Raw genomic sequence first — 17,907 nt, 5'->3', positions numbered from 1 at the left:
TAATGAGTCTCCAGGGACAGACATCCCTCCCACTGGTACCGGGTGTCGGTTGTATAGGAAAAGGTTGAAGTTGTAGGTCTGTGGACATAACCAAGTCACAAGGGTCTAGGACAGTAAAGGGCATGGGGGTCCACGTGGACTTCTGACGCTTGGATTTAGACGGACATAAGGAATCAGTCAGGGTGGTCAGGTCTCCGAAAAGTCTGAGAAGATTCTTGGGATGGGATAGTTGCCGATGGGATGAACTTCTTTCTCAGAGATGGATGGAAGGAAGCATCACATTGAGTGCTCACATGGTCGCTAAGCCAGGAATGATGTGCAATGGGCCTTCACTGCAAAGTGAAAAAGCTCGGTGGTACCGTCATCACCCATCTCTATGGCCTTGAGCTCCGCCAAGTGTCCGTATGATCATGGCGCTTGGGGCAGATGACAATGGGTGTTGCTTAACTAGAAGCTGAACAGAGGATTCTTCTGAGCCTGTTGTGAGGCATTCTGTTTCAGCTGTTCTATCTCCAAGAACAAGACCAAATGGCATTCAAACAATTCCATTGAAGGTTTTCATTTGGCGAATAAATGCTCCAACATGGCAACAGGAAAATTTTGTGCTGGCCCCATCGGTTGTAGTGTCTGAGGGGTAGCAGAAACTGAAGTGATTTCTAAGGTAGCTGGAGGCATGTCTGGGAGCACCATAATGGCGTCCGCCATATTCTTAGCTGTGTTTTCCTCCATCTTTGGTGATCGAATCGGAGAGCTTGGAGAAGGCCTTTTTTGAGAGGGGATGCACGGCTCACAGCGGTTATCCTCAGAGCAGGTGGAGTTTCAGCATTTCAAGCAGGATGTATGTAGATTGCCAACAACCATGAATCCGCCACACTTCTTATATGTCGATGAAGCAGATTATGCCATAGTAGAAATCACACCAAACACCCACTATTCTCACGTGAAACATGCCCTAAACTGCTAATTAACTTTATATCTAGATGAATAAATTGTAAATACTGACTGTTTAAACTGAAATCAGACTGGAGTTTGTGTGACTACATTAACCAAGTGCTAGAGGGAAGAAACTGTATTTGGATATTGACTCTAGCTGTGAGGATTTCCTGCCTTTGCACATGGAAGAGTTCGTCCAAAGTGCTATTAGGGATACAAGTAGTGATGTCTAGTTGACAGTGAAGAGAACTTCCTTTAAAAAAATGAAATTGTAGTTTTAGCATGATTGCATACAATTAGGTTAATTTGTTGTTTTATGATTTATTCTATCAATATCATGGCAGCCTGTAAATAAAGCGGGGCAGTCAAACCAATAATTGATATCATGGTCAGCATTCCACATTGTTTGGCTGTGATGACAATCAGCCACATCACAAAGCCTGATCCCCCATTTTCATGGCGTCTTTCAACAAGCTTGAAGTACCGATGGCGTATTTGACCCTGAACAAGGGCTATCAATTAGTGAGTCAGCTTGTTAATACATAAACTTTATTAGTATATGATGCTTGATTGTAAAAACATTGTTAATGGGTTTTTTTTCTGGATTATATACTTATTTAAATACTCTCCTTTTTAACAACCCTATTGTTATGTCATGTTTGAATAAATGAGAAAGCAAGAAGAGAAATTACCAATAACTTTGGTATTGACAGTTTTGATCATTATTTTGTATTTGATATTTTAAGGTATTATTTGAAAACACATTATGATTATCTATTAACTATAAAACTGTAAATCTATTTAATAAATACATAAACAAACATAATCAAAATTCATGCTAAAAAAATGAAAATGTACCAACATTGCATAAACCCCATCATAATATTTTTTCTTATAATAATTTGCCAGCCATATGTTTTGGCTCAAAGCAATCCAAAATATATATCTTTGAATGTTCATTTAGAAGCTGGTAGAATATGAAGATGTGGAACTGTATGGGTGACATTTTTTGTGTGTCTCATCATTTTTGTGTTTCTTATCACTTCATGAGATGACATAATAGTTTGCCTGTGTTGGTAAAGTTGACATTTGCAAATAAGAGGTAAAACATAAACCTGACAGAAAAGACACCATAAAACCTTACGAACAGTATTCTTAATGTGGAATAAATGACATCGTGTTGTTGTCCCGTGAAACTTTGTGTAGGAGGTCCTGACTGTGAATAGTTTGAAACGTGGTGTAGGAGATCCTGACTGTGAGCAGTTTGAAACTTGGTGTAGGAGGTCCTGACTGTGAGCAGTTTGTTGATGAAACTTGGTGTAGGAGGTCCTGACTGTGAGCAGTTTGTTGGTGAAACTTGGTGTAGGAGATCCTGACTGTGAGCAGTTTGTTGATGAAACGTGGTGTAGGAGCTCCTGACTGTGAGCAGTTTGTTGATGAAACGTGGTGTAGGAGCTACTGACTGTGAGCAGTTTGTTGATGAAACTTGGTGTAGGAGATCCTGACTGTGAGCAGTTTGTTGGTGAAACTTGGTGTAGGAGATCCTGACTGTGAGCAGTTTGTTGATGAAACGTGGTGTAGGAGATCCTGACTGTGAGCAGTTTGAAACTTGGTGTAGGAGGTCCTGACTGTGAGCAGTTTGTTGATGAAACTTGGTGTTGGAGGTCCTGACTGTGAGCAGTTTGTTGGTGAAACTTGGTGTAGGAGGTCCTGACTGTGAGTAGTTTGTTGGTGAAACCTGGTGTAGGAGATCCTGACTGTGAGTAGTTTGTGGATGAAACTTGGTGTAGGAGGTCCTGACTGTTAGTAGTTTGTGGATGAAACTTGGTGTAGGAGGTCCTGACTGTGAGCAGTTTGTTGGTGAAACTTGGTGTAGGAGATCCTGACTGTGAGCAGTTTGTGGATGAAACTTGGTGTAGGAGATCCTGACTGTGGGCAGTTTGTTGGTGAAACTTGGTGTAGGAGATCCTGACTGTGAGCAGTTTGTTGGTGAAACTTGGTGTAGGAGATCCTGACTGTGAGTAGTTTGAAACTTGGTGTAGGAGGTCCTGACTGTGAGTAGTTTGTTGGTGAAACTTGGTGTAGGAGATCCTGACTGTGAGTAGTTTGAAACTTGGTGTAGGAGGTCCTGACTGTGAGCAGTTTGTTGATAAAACTTGGTGTAGGAGATCCTGACTGAGCAGTTTGAAACATGGTGTAGGAGGTCCTGACTGTGAATAGTTTGAAACGTGGTGTAGGAGGTCCTGACTGTGAGTAGTTTGAAACGTGGTGTAGGAGGTCCTGACTGTGAGTAGTTTGTTGATGAAACTTGGTGTAGGAGATCCTGACTGTGAGTAGTTTGTTGATGAAACTTGGTGTAGGAGGTCTTGACTGTGAGCAGTTTGTTGTTGGTGTAAGAGATCCTGATGAAATTTGATTTCTTTCTGTGACCCAAGTTGATGAATTGAGGTGAATCGTGGTAAAGGATTTCCTAACTGCAAAGGGGGTTAGTTCAAGACGTCAGGCTCAGAAATGTATTGATGATTTATTTCTTTGAAATTCCCTAAAACCAAACTCCTTAACTGTTCATGGTTATCAATTTATACATGAGATCTGATAAAAACAACTCATAGCAGACATCTTAGAGTAATCAGAAGGCTGCTATTCAATGTTAGGAATAGCTTGATGTCAATTCATGCCTTTACACAGTTGTTTGCAGACACAGAGAAAAAGGGTGATGATGGAAATAAGTGATAACTTATGATTTACAATATCAATAAACATGATGAGTTTTCAGATTTACAGGAGTCTCTGGTTCCAAATGAAAGTACTGGGCATCCAACTGCTCATTAACATCCACAAAATTGAAATTATATAGTAATTTTCTTCTAAATGTTTGCAGGGATTTATCTAGACCTGCTCAGAGGCTGATATTCAACCTCAAGTCTGCAGCAAAGGTCAATAAAAATTCGCAATTTGGAACAAAACATTTCCCATTTCATGTTACAAAAAATGTATTAATAGGTATGACTATAACTAACTGTATGGCTTTGTAGAAGCGAACTTGTATGCACTTATAACAAATGGGAACAGATTTTAATGATCCATTTTATATTATTCCAATTTCAAAATGCCTCGAAATTTAAGAAATTTGAACTCTTAGAAATTTTTTGAACAAAATAATGTTTTTTCCCAAATTGCCTGGCAGTGGCAGTTAGTTAGAAATCCTGGGTAAATCCCTGGTGTGATAATTCATCAGATACAAACATTTCACTCATTTGTTGAGTGAGTGAAAAGGGTTATTTCAGCAATATCACTGCAGGACTCCAGCCATGTGGAGTATCAAACCATATTTTTGGCATCACAAGTTAGTGCTTTAGCCTAGGGGATACCCACATCCCTTTTTTGTTTATATGAAATATTTACGTAAAGACAACAGTATCACTGTTGCCAGCCTTACTGTTTTATTTTCCTATTTCTTTCCATCATCATGTAATTGTCATTCATGTAATCATGTAATTGTGAGTTTCAAATGGCTCGGAAGTTAAGTGAGTGAATGGGTTTGGTTTCACAGTGCTTTTAGCAATATTCAAACATTATCACGGTGGGGGACACCAGAAATGGGCTTCACACATTGAACCCATGTTGGGAATCGAGTGAGTGAGTGAGTATGGTTTTACGCTGCTTTTAGCAATATTCCAGCAATATCATGGCAGGGGACACCAGAAATGGGCTTCACACATTGTACCCATGTCGGGAATCGAACCAGTTTCTTCGGCGTAACGAGCGAACGCTTAAACGACAAGGTTACCGACCGCCCCCTCTGAAGTTAAGACACAACATAGACAACATTTCATAACAGCTTAGTGAACATGTGTGAGTGTGTGAAGGAATTTGATTTTATGCTGCTTTTAGCAATATTCCAACCAAGACATTTGAAGCAGCGAGTGGAATCATCATACAGATGACATCCCTACCTTGTCACCTCTTTGGTCATGTGGAGACATCTTCCCGAGACAAGGGAGTTAACTGATGTTATAACTCCAGTTTCCACCCTTTCCAAACTAGACTGGAATTTCTGGGTTCGATCGTAGCGCCACCAGTGGCGCTTACAAGTTGAGTCCCTTCTATGTCCCTCCAACCAACTGACCAATCAGATTTCATCTCTGATATCACTTGCATTTGCGACTATGCCCAGTCAAGACAATCTGATCATTAATCAAGACCTTTAAAATAATAAAATGGTCTTACCTCGCGAAGTACATCAGATCACTTGAGCACCTTGATGAAAAACATGAAAAGATTTGGAAAACATCTGACAATGCCCAGTTAATTGCACACATGCTCTGCAAATCCTGCAATTAACCGAAATCTGCACATACTTTTAATTTTTGTCAAAATAGTCTGTTAAAACATACAATAAAAACAGCTTTCAGTTGCCAAACGATGTCAGATGTGTTTATTCAGTGGTGTATTATATTTGAATAATTACAGTAATAGAATTTTTACATTATAACAATAAACGAACTATGACTTGCTTGATGTCCCAAGGCTTGATGGTTGTATGTGACTTGCCATAGAAGCTGATCATTTGACACCTAGCTAAATAAAGACCTCTTTGCCTTGTCTCTTGAGCACAGCTCTGTGAATTACACAGATCAAATAGACACACTACAAATATTGGACAGTCATTTCAAAGTCGAATGTATGGCAGTGTAATTTTTGTAATGGATTCCTGGCACATCATTGCTAAAGAGATGCTCTCAGGAGTTAGTCGTTTGTGCTTATTGAAGTCCCAAGACCACAGACTCCCTGAAAGTACCAAGTAGGTGCTTGATTGAAGTTTGTAGTATCAGTTATTTTAGTAGGATGACTTATCATGAGTGTATAGTTGTGTGTCTGTTGATCTTTCATGAAGGACATCTTTACTTTCGTTTGAATAATCGGGTTGCTCTATTACTCTACTTTTTGTCAAAGATAGATGTTCAAAGGGATTTATATTAATACCTTCTTGTGGCTAAGATATCGACCAGATCTGATACAAATTGAATGGTTCTTTTCACTTTTACCATCTGCCCTTGAACCAACTTCAAACGTTGAAGACACTTAAATTTACATTGCAATGCAGAATTTTGATTAAAACAATAAAAATTCTGAATTGGCTGATAAACCTTTTGACACTTACCAAAAAGAATTGAAACACCCTCAGTTTTCAAAGTAATTTGCGAGAAATGATAGTTTTTAAGTACTTTCTCAGTCTTGATCAGTCTTACACAAGTCCAAACTACATAGACTTTGCAGCCATATTGACAAACTAATTAGTGTGCCAATTTTGTTTTAAATGTAATGACATTTGATATATGTATAGTAACTAGTGGCTTTGAAGACAATTGTTCTGTTTTATGCAGTATTTTTTTGACCATCATTCTCTCAAATGTTTTTTAGGCTCTGCAAACATTTTCTGTGCTAAAATTGTTAGACTGGGGAAGGTAAACTTTGGCATGTATATTTCTTGTTTTGATGACATCATGTTTTCTTCAGGTCTTTAGGATTTTAGTGTTGGTTTTGTGTTGGTCCTCAGAATTTAGGCTGGAACTTTAGGCTGTTTTTCACCATTTATATGTGCTGTTTTTATGCTGTCTTCTGAGAAAATCTGTTCTAGTAAAAGACTTGCTAATGTTCCAATATAAGGAAAACGCTTCCTGCAAAAACTCAACCTGTTTGATTCACATTTATACTTCATCCATTTAATATGTAAATCTTGACCCCTTTTGGGATTTCAGGAAAGAATGAGGGGTAGCCTGTTGATTAAATCTTCCTGCTGGGATTGATTGCTCAAATGGTTTCAATGTGTGAAGTTAATTTCTGGCATCTCCCTATACTTAATATTGCTGAAAGTGGCGTAAAGCAATAGTCACTCTCACACTCCCAGGAAGAATAGGCCCCCACATCTCATGCTTGTTGTGTCGAGCTCACTCAGAAGCGGCTCAGATGGTGAGACCTAGACTAACATCTAGTCCCTGAAATGAACATATTTTACAGAAAAAACTGTTGTTAAATTATAGTTGTAAAATATAATTAAAAAGGAGCCCAGAAATTTTCTTCAATTCCTGATTCTGCAGTAATCTAGACTTGCCAAACATTATAGTCTTGCATGGGCTGTAATGGATATATTTGTTTCAGGGTCTGTATGACAGACTAGGTAAGACCCTGATGGTGAGTGATCCTGCCCCAGGGGGGCACGGGTGGCCCAGTTGTCTAGGGCGCCACGATTCGCTGTGCAGAGTTGCGTCCCTTGGGCACGCCAGAAACCTTTGATTGTGGGTTCGAATCCCGGTTCGCCCCGATTATGTTTCTAGGTTTGTCAGCACCATACCCGTGCTCTTGGGTTTCACCGAAGTTGTAAACGTCTGAGACCTGCATCACTTCGGGCTTTCCTCCCACATTAAGCTGACATGCCGTGATATGACTGGAATACTGTTAAAAGCGGCTTAAACCCAACTCACTCACTCACTCATCCTGCCCCAATGGTCCTCATGGTTTCTGTCACAGGTGTGTCTGAGTGATGATGAAGCCTGCTGATATCAATTGTTTCTAAGATTGAATAATGTGTAAAAACCTTAAACAAGTTTAACGTGAACTCCCTGCTAGAGCTAATTGAAAGAGATAACCTTTACCATGCATCAGCATGTGCGTTGTCACAAAAACAGTGATGCCAACTCTCATGGGACAGGCAAACTAATTATGAACAGTGGTAGAAAAATTGATTTAAATTTTAGTATAAAACATCAACACCAGAGAATACCCAGTCTTGATTATCTGCCGAAACAGATTACATCGGGTGTAAAAGACAAAAATAGCAGTTAAAATGATATGAATGGATCACTGAAAATCAGTGCTGACACCTGGTGTTGGCAGAAAGGGTAAGCATGTGCTGCCCTACATTTAGCACCCACCATTCACACGATTTGTATAAAAAAAGTAAGTGTTTGTTAAAACATTGCTCCTTACTCCAGCCTCCATGGGTCTAGATGCACCTAGCCATGCCAGGATGTGCTGTCAGTGGGTCAAATGCAGGATTTGACCATGCAGGGATTTACCTGGATCTTTCTACTGGGGTTGGGGGATTGATTATAATATTATATATGATAGCTACGCAATAAATCACAAAGAATAATGAAGAACGAAGTGTGGTTTATTTCACGATAAAACATTGCTCTATTGTGATGTCATTTCTGGAGATTCGAACATGCGCTCGTAAATAGGACGACGTTATTTATTAGAGGGAAGTGTCTATTGTGTTGATCCCCATAGATGTATCTGGACAGTGCAGATGAACACAGTGGCCGAACGTGGGAGAGATATGACAATCAGTATTTGGAGTAAAGGTGCAGATAATCGACATGAAAATTGTGAGAATACTAAACTTAACGCACCTGTACACGACATGGAATTGACCGACATTGGTTGGATTGTATTCAGGGAGTCATCATTATTTAAATACGGGTAAATGTTTTTAAAGCTTTGTACAGTTTATTGACTTTCTTAAAAAGGCTGTACAAAATGTTGATATCTCATATAAGAAATAAATGACGAGTTGTTTATCATACAATAAAACACTGCTGGGAGAATAAACCACTCGGGGCAGCACCCCTTATGGTTTATTCTCCTTGCACTGTTTTATGGTATGATAAACAACTTGTCATTTATTTCTTAAAAACATTTACTACATCAAATATACAACACCCAACAGAGAGCTGGGAATTGATGTGAGCATGGTGATTTAGAATGGGTATTAGCAAAAGTCCATCAATATCATGGCAGGGGACACCAAGAATGGACTGGGACTCATGAACTAGGGTATGGGACAAAACCCAGATCTTCATTGTGATGAACAGATGCTTCAACCAATAGACTATTCCACAAGATGGAAGTCTCAACTGGTGACTTCAGTGTAACATGTATGTTTGTTCTTGCAGGTTGTACGCTCATGCTGAAGCCAGGTTTGTCCTGAAGACGGATGACGACTGCTTCGTGGACTTGGTCAAAATAACTGACGACGTTCACACACTGACCTCTGTCCAGAAACTGTGGTGGGGCCAGTACGTACATTGACTCCCTTCAGACAGAACAATCATTTAGGGATAATACTGGAAATATGAATCTTTTATTAGAATCTTAGCTTGTGATGATAAAAGTATTCTATTCATTGTTAATAGTGATGGATCCAGGATTTAGAACACTAAGACTCAATATGGACAGAAACATGTAGGGACTGACACCGTCGAGTATCTGAGAAAGGTGGAGTGGGGAAGTTGTATACTCACCCCCTGCATACACCCTTTCACTCTTCATACTAAACCCTGCTACCCTGGGTCTGCCTGTGGGTAACTGTTGCTTTTGGACACATTTTTTAAATTTGATGTTTCCAGCTTTTCCGAACAAGGTCAGTCAAAATGAGACACATAATGTCAATTATTTATTTATTTATTTATATGAAAGATATTCTGCTGTGGAGTTGATACTGCATGTGGCCTCTTGAATCACTGATAGTGATAGAGACATGGGATTTATATATAACATTATCATATATGATGAGATCTGATTGGTCCACTTGATCTTGATAAATACTATGTAACCCACCTTGGAGGGTAATAAATTTCTCAGTGGGGGAATAAATCTCTTATAACTCGCCATGAGTTCTATATGCTGCACATGCATTTTTCTGAGAGACAGAATAAATCTTTTATACCCCGCTTCAAAGCAAAAAGCCAATGGATGTCACATGAGCTCAGCTCAATCGAGCAGCTGTTTTCTATCAATTTGGAATTTATTTGAATTATTTCATTAGGTCTTATTAAAACATGTCGGTAAGATAAATTCGCTGTAGCAGGATCACGAGGAGTACATGGGGTTTTATACGTCCGGCTCGTGGTATAAATCTTAACGAGAGATGCATAAAAACCCATGTGCCCCTCATGGTCCTGCTAAACTTATTTTATTTATTGTATAAGTGGGTCTATATTACAAGCAGGAGAAATAATGAAAAATTAATATTTCTATGTGTAATTAATTTCTTCCACTGGCTGCTTTCCAGTAGGGGCGGTGGGCCTGTGGAATGAAAAATATATATGTGTGGCTTTAACATCAGCAAACTGGCAGCTCTTCAGACCAAACACTCTTCTAAGGGTTACTTTTCCACAGATAATTAACATTTCTGATTGTATATATCTATACTTGAAAGCATCTTGACAGATGAATGTTACTGTATCGTAAAGAGAAATCATTGTTGTTCCTCGATAAATGATTTTCTTCCAAATTTGTTTGAAATGTACTTTGTATTTCATCAAGTGACAAAAGGCAGGAACACACATTAAAGTGTTCTTGTGAGGAGATACTTCGGACATTAAAGTGTTGATTTCTCAAGTCCATAGTATTATCACAAGTATTACAGATTTTACAAGTTAAATCAAGATCACATTTTTACATTTGTACATGAGAGCTGCCTTTTGAAACTTCATCACAATCAAAGTCTAGCTTGTTACAGTTGCATTGCAGAATTGTGGTCCAAGGGAGATAATCATGCAATCAACTATTTGTCATCAAACTGTGTCACATCTGGAGGTTATGGGTTCAAACCCTATGAGATTTAACTGAAACAGTCTGAAACTTTTTCAAGTACAAATGGTAATGTTTTATCTTCCCTTTTGAGATTTGATCATTTTTGGATCTTTAACATTCGATTAAACTTAAGGTAAGGTTTGTTTGTGGTGTAGAACTTTAGAGTGACATGGAATATTTCATAACTCTGCACACATCCCAAGTGGAACTTGCAATCATTTAATTTGGATTTCTCAAACTTGCCTTAATACCATTAAGTAATCTTCATGACAGTTTGGGGGGCACTGGCCCAGTCGTCTAAGGCGCCGCGATTTGCTGTGCAGAGTTGCGTCCCTTGGACACGCCAGAAACCTATGATTGTGGGTTCGAATCCTGGTTCGCCCCGATTATGTTTCTATATTTGTCAACCAATACCCGTGCTTGTGGGTTTCATCGAAGTGGTAAACGTCTGAGACCTGCATCACTTCGGGCCTTCCTCCCACATTAAGCTGATACGCCGCGATATAACTGGAATACTATTAAAAGCGGCGTAAAACCCAACTAACTCACTCACTCATTACAGTTGGAAGGGTACTGTCATCTTCTGCGGATGGTTTCGTCAATGTTGTGAATGTTCATGTTCTTGACATACAGAACTGCACAATGTTCGTGTTCTTGATATACAAAGGTGCACAATGTTCGTGTTCTTGATATACAGAGGTGCACAATGTTCGTGTTCTTGACATACAGAGGTGTACAATGTTCGTGTTCTTGACATACAGAAGTGCACAATGTTCGTGTTCTTGATATACAGAGGTGCACAATGTTCGTGTTCTTGACATATAGAGGTGCACAATGTTCGTGTTCTTGATATGCAGAGGTGCACAATGTTCGTGTTCTTGACATTCAGAGGTGCACAATGTTTGTGTTCTTGATATACAGATGTGCACAAATCGTGTTCTTGATATACACGGGTGCACAATGTTCGTGTTCTTGATATGCAGAGGTGCACAATGTTCGTGTTCTTGACATTCAGAGGTGCACAATGTTCGTGTTCTTGATATACAGATGTGCACAAATCGTGTTCTTGATATACACAGGTGCACAATGTTCGTGTTCTTGATATATACAGGTGCACAAATCATGTTCTTGATATACACAGGTGCACAATGTTCGTGTTCTTGATATACACAGGTGCACAATGTTCGTGTTCTTGATATACAGAGGTGCACAATGTTCGTGTTCTTGATATACACAGGTGCACAATGTTCGTGTTTTTGATATACACAGGTGCACAATGTTCGTGTTCTTGATATACACAGGTGCACAATGTTCGTGTTCTTGATATTCACAGGTGCACAATGTTCGTGTTCTTGATATACACAGGTGCACAATGTTCGTGTTCTTTTCCTCAGATTCCGGGATGAGTGGCTGGTGGAGAGACATGGGAAGTGGAAGGAGAGGATCTTCCCATCATCCATCTACCCAAGGTTTGCCTGTGGGTCTGGGAACATCGTCTCCCGGGACATTCATACCTGGATTGCAGACAACTCGAAACAGCTGTACCATTACCAGGTCGGGATTAAGTGGAGCTTTTCCCTCTCTCACTTGAAGTTCTGAACACCATAACTTTTTCAATTTCATGCTGCAACCTTAACATTCCACAACTGTAGTATTTCACTTTGTTTGATGTTAAAAGCATACTTCTTCTAGTAGGGCTGGGACGAGTCAGAATTTACTACCCACCACCTTATTACCTGACCCTACCCAGGTACCCGCTGTAGATATTTAGAGATAGGTACAAACTGTCCGATGTGGAAAAATTTGACCTTAGCCCTGGCATAATGTATTTAGATACACGTGTAAAACGATCTGGTCATGCATACACTGAAGTTTTATCTTTATTCAAACATATGAAAGTCAGAAGGAATGGGTGCATTGTCAGAAAGAAATGGGAACATTAGTGACTAATAGTGTAACCATAGAGTTTAAGATAATTTTTGTCATTAGACAATATATCACGTGACCAACCACAGGTCCGGGTAGTCCTGTGGGTACCCCGGTCCTACTCAGGACCCAGCCAGGACCGACCCGACCCGAGTACCCGAGTTACCCGTCCTAGCCTTATCTTCTAGTTTCATCAGATATGAAGTTGTGCTGACAGTGTTACTTTATAAAGAATGTATTGAGGATTAAAATGTCATGTGTTTGTTTAGGGAGAAGATGTTTCTCTGGGTATTTGGCTTGCAGCAGTCGGGCCACACTATCAGCAGGTAGGTCTCTGGAATGTCTAGTGACAGGGTGTACATGGTGAATTATCCATAAATATCCACAAAGCAATTGCTGTGCTGCACCGTGGTTACTCCAGTGTAGCAATGTTTATGCAAACAGAACCAAGTACAATCATCTGTTTTAAGACATTTTTTGGATTAATGCATCATTGATGCAGATTAAAGTCGCTTTGTTCATTCAGACATTGCAAACAAGATTGTCTGGTGGACAGGGTTTCCAAGTTAGCCATGTTAGCAGGGTGACACTATATTTGATTCTGTAAGATATGCATTTTCTTGACTTCCAATGAGCATTATCTTCCAATCTGTGTCCTCTAGGCTTCAGCATGGCAGTGTTCCAAGGAGTGTGAGGAGGGTTCCTATGTACTCCCGGAACTGAGTGTGGAGAAGATACGGCTCTACTGGGACAGGAAGCAGCAGTGTGGAGATCCTTGTGTAACGTGTAACTTAGGAACAGGGGAGACAACGCTAGACTAGTCTTAGATGTTCCTATGTACTGCCAGAACTGAGTGTGGAGGAGATACAGCTCTACTGGGACAGGAAGCAGCCGTGTGGAGATCCCTGTGTGACATGTAACTAAGGAACATGGGAGACAACTCTAGACTAATCTATAGATGTTCCTATGTACTGCTGGTACTGAGTGTGGAGGAGATACGGCTCTACTGGGACAGGAAGCAGCAGTGTGAAGTGTGGAGATCCCTGTGTGACATGTAACTTAGGAACACGGGAGACAACTCCAGATTAATCTATAGATGTTCCTATGTACTGCTGGAACTGAGTGTGGAGAAGATACGGCTCTACTGGGACTGGAAGCAGCAGTGTGAAGATCCCTGTGTGACATGTAACTTAGGAACACGGGAGACAACTCTAGACTAGTCTTAGATGTTCCTATGTACTGCCAGAACTGAGTGTGGAGGAGATACAGCTCTACTGGGACAGGAAGCAGCAGTGTGAAGATCCCTGTGTGACATGTAACTTAGGAACACGGGAGACAACTCCAGACTAATCTATAGATGTTCCTATGTACTGCTGGAACTGAGTGTGGAGAAGATACGGCTCTACTGGGACAGGAAGCAGCAGTGTGAAGATCCCTGTGTGACATGTAACTTAGGAACACGGGAGACAACTCTAGACTAGTCTTAGATGTTCCTATGTACTGCCAGAACTGAGTGTGGAGGAGATACAGCTCTACTGGGACAGGATGCAGCAGTGTGGAGTGTGGAGATCCCTGTGTGACGTGTAACTTAGGAACACGGGAGACAACTCCAGACTAATCTATAGATGTTCCTATGTACTGCTGGAACTGAGTGTGGAGAAGATACGGCTCTACTGGGACAGGAAGCAGCCGTGTGGAGTGTTGAGATCCCTGTGTGACTTAGGTACAGGGGAGACAACTCTAGACTAGTCTTAGATGTTCCCATGTACTGCTGGAACTGAGTGTGGAGGAGATACAGGACAGGAACCAACAGTGTGGAGAACTTGTCGCTTAGGAACAGGGGAGACAACTATCTACTTTCTTAGTGGTGCTCCTGATGAGGATGATTGATCAAGGAAAAATCAAAAGTGCTTACACTACAGACTGTTGGCTGACCTTGTATCATTATGACCCAGTTTTCGGGACCAGTGCTCTCACAATAAGATGCTGGTTAGTCGACAAAATGTCACAATACAGACTGAGGTGACACAGCAGATATATGGCGGACTTTGATGTAAAACTCTCTCAACAACAGATTATGTGAGGAAGTGCTCAAAATTGTGTGCCCCTTGATTCTGAGTGAGAATAGGTCCTCACTACCAAATGCCTCAGTTTGGCATGCACTTGGGTGACAGGGAGTCATCGTACACAAAAGCCATGGTTAGCCAGAATATCGCTGACTGTGACATAGTACCTACATTGATTGTAATTATACAAACAGAAAAAAGTAATTGTGCTTCATATAAAGTGGTGTAAATGTTATGTTATTGAAAATAACATCATAAAATTTGGTCATTCGTCTGATCAATGCTTTATCATAACAAATTTATTGACATAGGAGACAGAGCGAGACCACCTACAAGAGCGATGGTGTAACAACTCAATTAACAATGTCACTTTCAGGTGTGACCATTTTTTGGGGTGATACAGGCAACTCACCCCCAAACTGACAACATTGAATTATGCAAGCATGGCTAAAGGTATCTCCTGGACACCTATGGACCCTTGCACGGCCATGAGAGTTGTCCAGATGAAACCTGGACTCATCTGCATACTTGATATCATCCCAGATTTGTCTTCTGAACCTCAGATGCTGTCAACACTAACCTAGGTGTGCCTGCAGTGACGTGGAAGCAGAATTGGGCGTATCGCTGGACGTTGGGGATGAAATTGCGAAACAGAGTCGAGGAGATGTCTTCAAGAATATATACGGAAAGATGCATTACTTAATTTCATTGAACTTAATATGAAGCAGTTACTTTTTTCTGTTGATATATTAATGGTTGTAAACACATAGGCTCCACACAAGCACCATCTGTCACAAGTGATTCATACAAAGGCACTTTCAATATTTTATTCCCGCATAAAAACACTACATATAATTCTGTAAAAAGGCAACCACACATCAAACATACATATAACTCTGTAACCATGATAACAAGTTAACATCCAATGTCTTCTTGACTTCACCCAAAATTTGTAATTATGATTACAGCTGTTTCCTTTACCAAATGTTTACCTGTACCAAATTATTATTGAATCTGATGTGAACATTGCCATGAACACACTATCATTCTTATATATATATATAAATATATTATGAATTACATATATGATGCAAAAAAATCAACCAAGAGGCATGCTACAACAAAACCCAGGGTGAAACATGTTAAATACTAGCTTAAAAGGGAGATTTGTTATATATACTCAACACATCAAGTTAAGGGTCACTAGTAGTTTCGTAAACTGATATGCATGGGTGGATACTGCGGGTATGTGCACCCCCCCCCTTTTTATTTCGAAAAAAATCTTTATTTCTGTATAAATTACCACCAAAGACAATAAATAGATCTTAATTGTGCAACCCCCCCCCCCCCCCTTTTCAAAAAAGCTGTATCCGCCGATGATATGGATGTAGTGTCATGCATGACATTATGATATTGCAATTCTATCAAGAATAATATGCTGATTGAAGTTGAACAATGCCAACCTTATCATTTTTCATGCAGTCACAGTATCACTGTTAATGGCATTTTAACAACTGAAAGACAGTAGGTTTAGTGGAAGCTAGGTCATCTCAAGTGGAAAGCCAATCTGTTGCAGTCTGATCATTGATATGTCATTTCTGTCTTTTTCAATGGCTTCAAAGTAATTTTGTAACCATTTCAACCTCAATAAAACATTCATTGCTCCAAAATATAGTGACAGGTTGCCCTAACTCATTTTATTTTTGACGTACTCTATTTTCGAAAGTTAAGATGGCATTGCTGATATTTCGAGGGATGAGTGAATGAAAACTCAAATTCTGCTTCATTCCAGTAGGTGATGTCTTCAACAATAGAATTCAGCTACATTCCGAAAGAAAACAAATCCTTGATAAAAGGCTTCTGAGTGACGTTACCTATTGTCGAACACCTGATTGGTTGGTACTGTAGCAGGGTTTTCGTGAATGAACAGATGGGTTTCGGTGCATAGTTCTCAACATAACTCTTGCAGGTCAGCATTAAAACTTAAAAAATAATTGAAAGTTTGAAACCGATATACAAAATATGAATATAAAATATGAATATTTGTCAAATTAGAGTGTTCACACTAATTTACTCTTCCTGTTCATCATACACGGACACCAAAACTCTGAATGACAACGGACAAGTGTACAGTACTTCACATGAACTCAGTGTTGACAGGCTGAAAGCCTGCATTCTCCAGTTGCCAGCTTTAATGACGTCATACCTCTCGTTATAATGCGACAAATCAATATCATATACGGCTGTTCGAAAATAGGTGTCATTCGGAAATTTGGTGCTCGATGTTATATATTGTGCCAAATAAGTTAGGCCAACCTGTCACCATCACTATATTTTGGAGCAATGAATGCTTTAAATATATGGTCCACCAGTATAGTAGGTGCTTGCTATGTCAAGTTGGTTTAATACATGTCATGTTTTTTTTTTATCTCAGAATAGATCATTTGGAACCTACATAAGTTGTAAGCCAGAGGTTTCAAATGTTAAAATTTCTCCATTTGAAATACTCAATTACGCTCACATATCTGAAAACACATGTTGATCTACAGTGTAGTAATAATTACACAGAATTTCCTAATCATAAATTTATAAGAATAAAAATTGTATTATGCAGGCATAATAATCATTTTATGAACGTTCATACTCAAACTGAAAGTCAATTCTTAAATGTAAATTCTCTAAATGGATACAATGGGAAAGGTACCTGTTTTCTTCAGTTTTGAAGAATATGCATAACATGATACATATTGTCTCCAAAAATATTCTTTCTACAAATGGCCAGAAAGTAGTGTTGGTGAACTAATGCCATAGGAAACAGATTGATGATGTTCAATGTATGCAGAATTTGCAACAATGAATCCGTAAGTGTCATTGCATCTGTCACTGATGCAGCAAGTGATACAGAATAGCTTCACTGCAATATGTATCACAACATAATAGCTCCATCATGGTCTATCACCCTCATGATTGAACTTCAAACATAAGTTAGCTAAATAACAATGAAGGAAGAAGTCTGCTTTATTTTCATGGTAAAACGTCGTTCTATCATTTCTGGAGATTCGAACATGCGCTCGCAACTTGATGCCGTTGTATATTGGACGACTTTAATTTTGTGAGGGTAGTGTCTAGTGAGTTGTTCCCCATAGTTGACACTGGGCAACGTAGATAAATGTGATGGCTGAACAATCACATCCAAAAGCGGGAGAGATATGACAATCGGTATTGGGGGGAAAAAGGTACAGGCAATTGACGTGAGGATTGTGAGAATATGGGAAATATCCTCCTGTGCATAAAATGGACTTGTCTGACATTGCCAAGGTCGGATTCTATTGATTCTATATTATGTTATCATCATCCATAAAGAGGCTGTCAATAATGCTGA

General features: G+C 39.6%; 1 protein-coding gene across 1 annotated transcript in view; it reads left to right on the top strand.

Moving 5' to 3' along the window:
- The window catches only part of LOC124130045 (UDP-GalNAc:beta-1,3-N-acetylgalactosaminyltransferase 2-like), a 160,397-nt gene extending 143,127 nt beyond the window's left edge, over nucleotides 1-17,270 (top strand). Inside the window, exons 5-8 of the mRNA XM_048403400.1 lie at nucleotides 8,892-9,014; nucleotides 11,928-12,087; nucleotides 12,729-12,785; nucleotides 13,122-17,270. Of these exons, the coding sequence (XP_048259357.1) occupies nucleotides 8,892-9,014; nucleotides 11,928-12,087; nucleotides 12,729-12,785; nucleotides 13,122-13,280 (499 nt within the window). The 3' untranslated portion in view covers nucleotides 13,281-17,270. The remainder of the gene's footprint in view (nucleotides 1-8,891; nucleotides 9,015-11,927; nucleotides 12,088-12,728; nucleotides 12,786-13,121) is intronic.
- The last annotated feature ends 637 nt before the right edge of the window (nucleotides 17,271-17,907 follow it).

The sequence above is a fragment of the Haliotis rufescens genome, unplaced genomic scaffold, assembly GCF_023055435.1.
Source record: "Haliotis rufescens isolate VD_foot unplaced genomic scaffold, xgHalRufe1.0.p SCAF_3, whole genome shotgun sequence".
Taxonomy (NCBI): Eukaryota; Metazoa; Mollusca; class Gastropoda; order Lepetellida; family Haliotidae; genus Haliotis; species Haliotis rufescens.
This window is presented reverse-complemented; position numbering and strand designations above follow the sequence as displayed.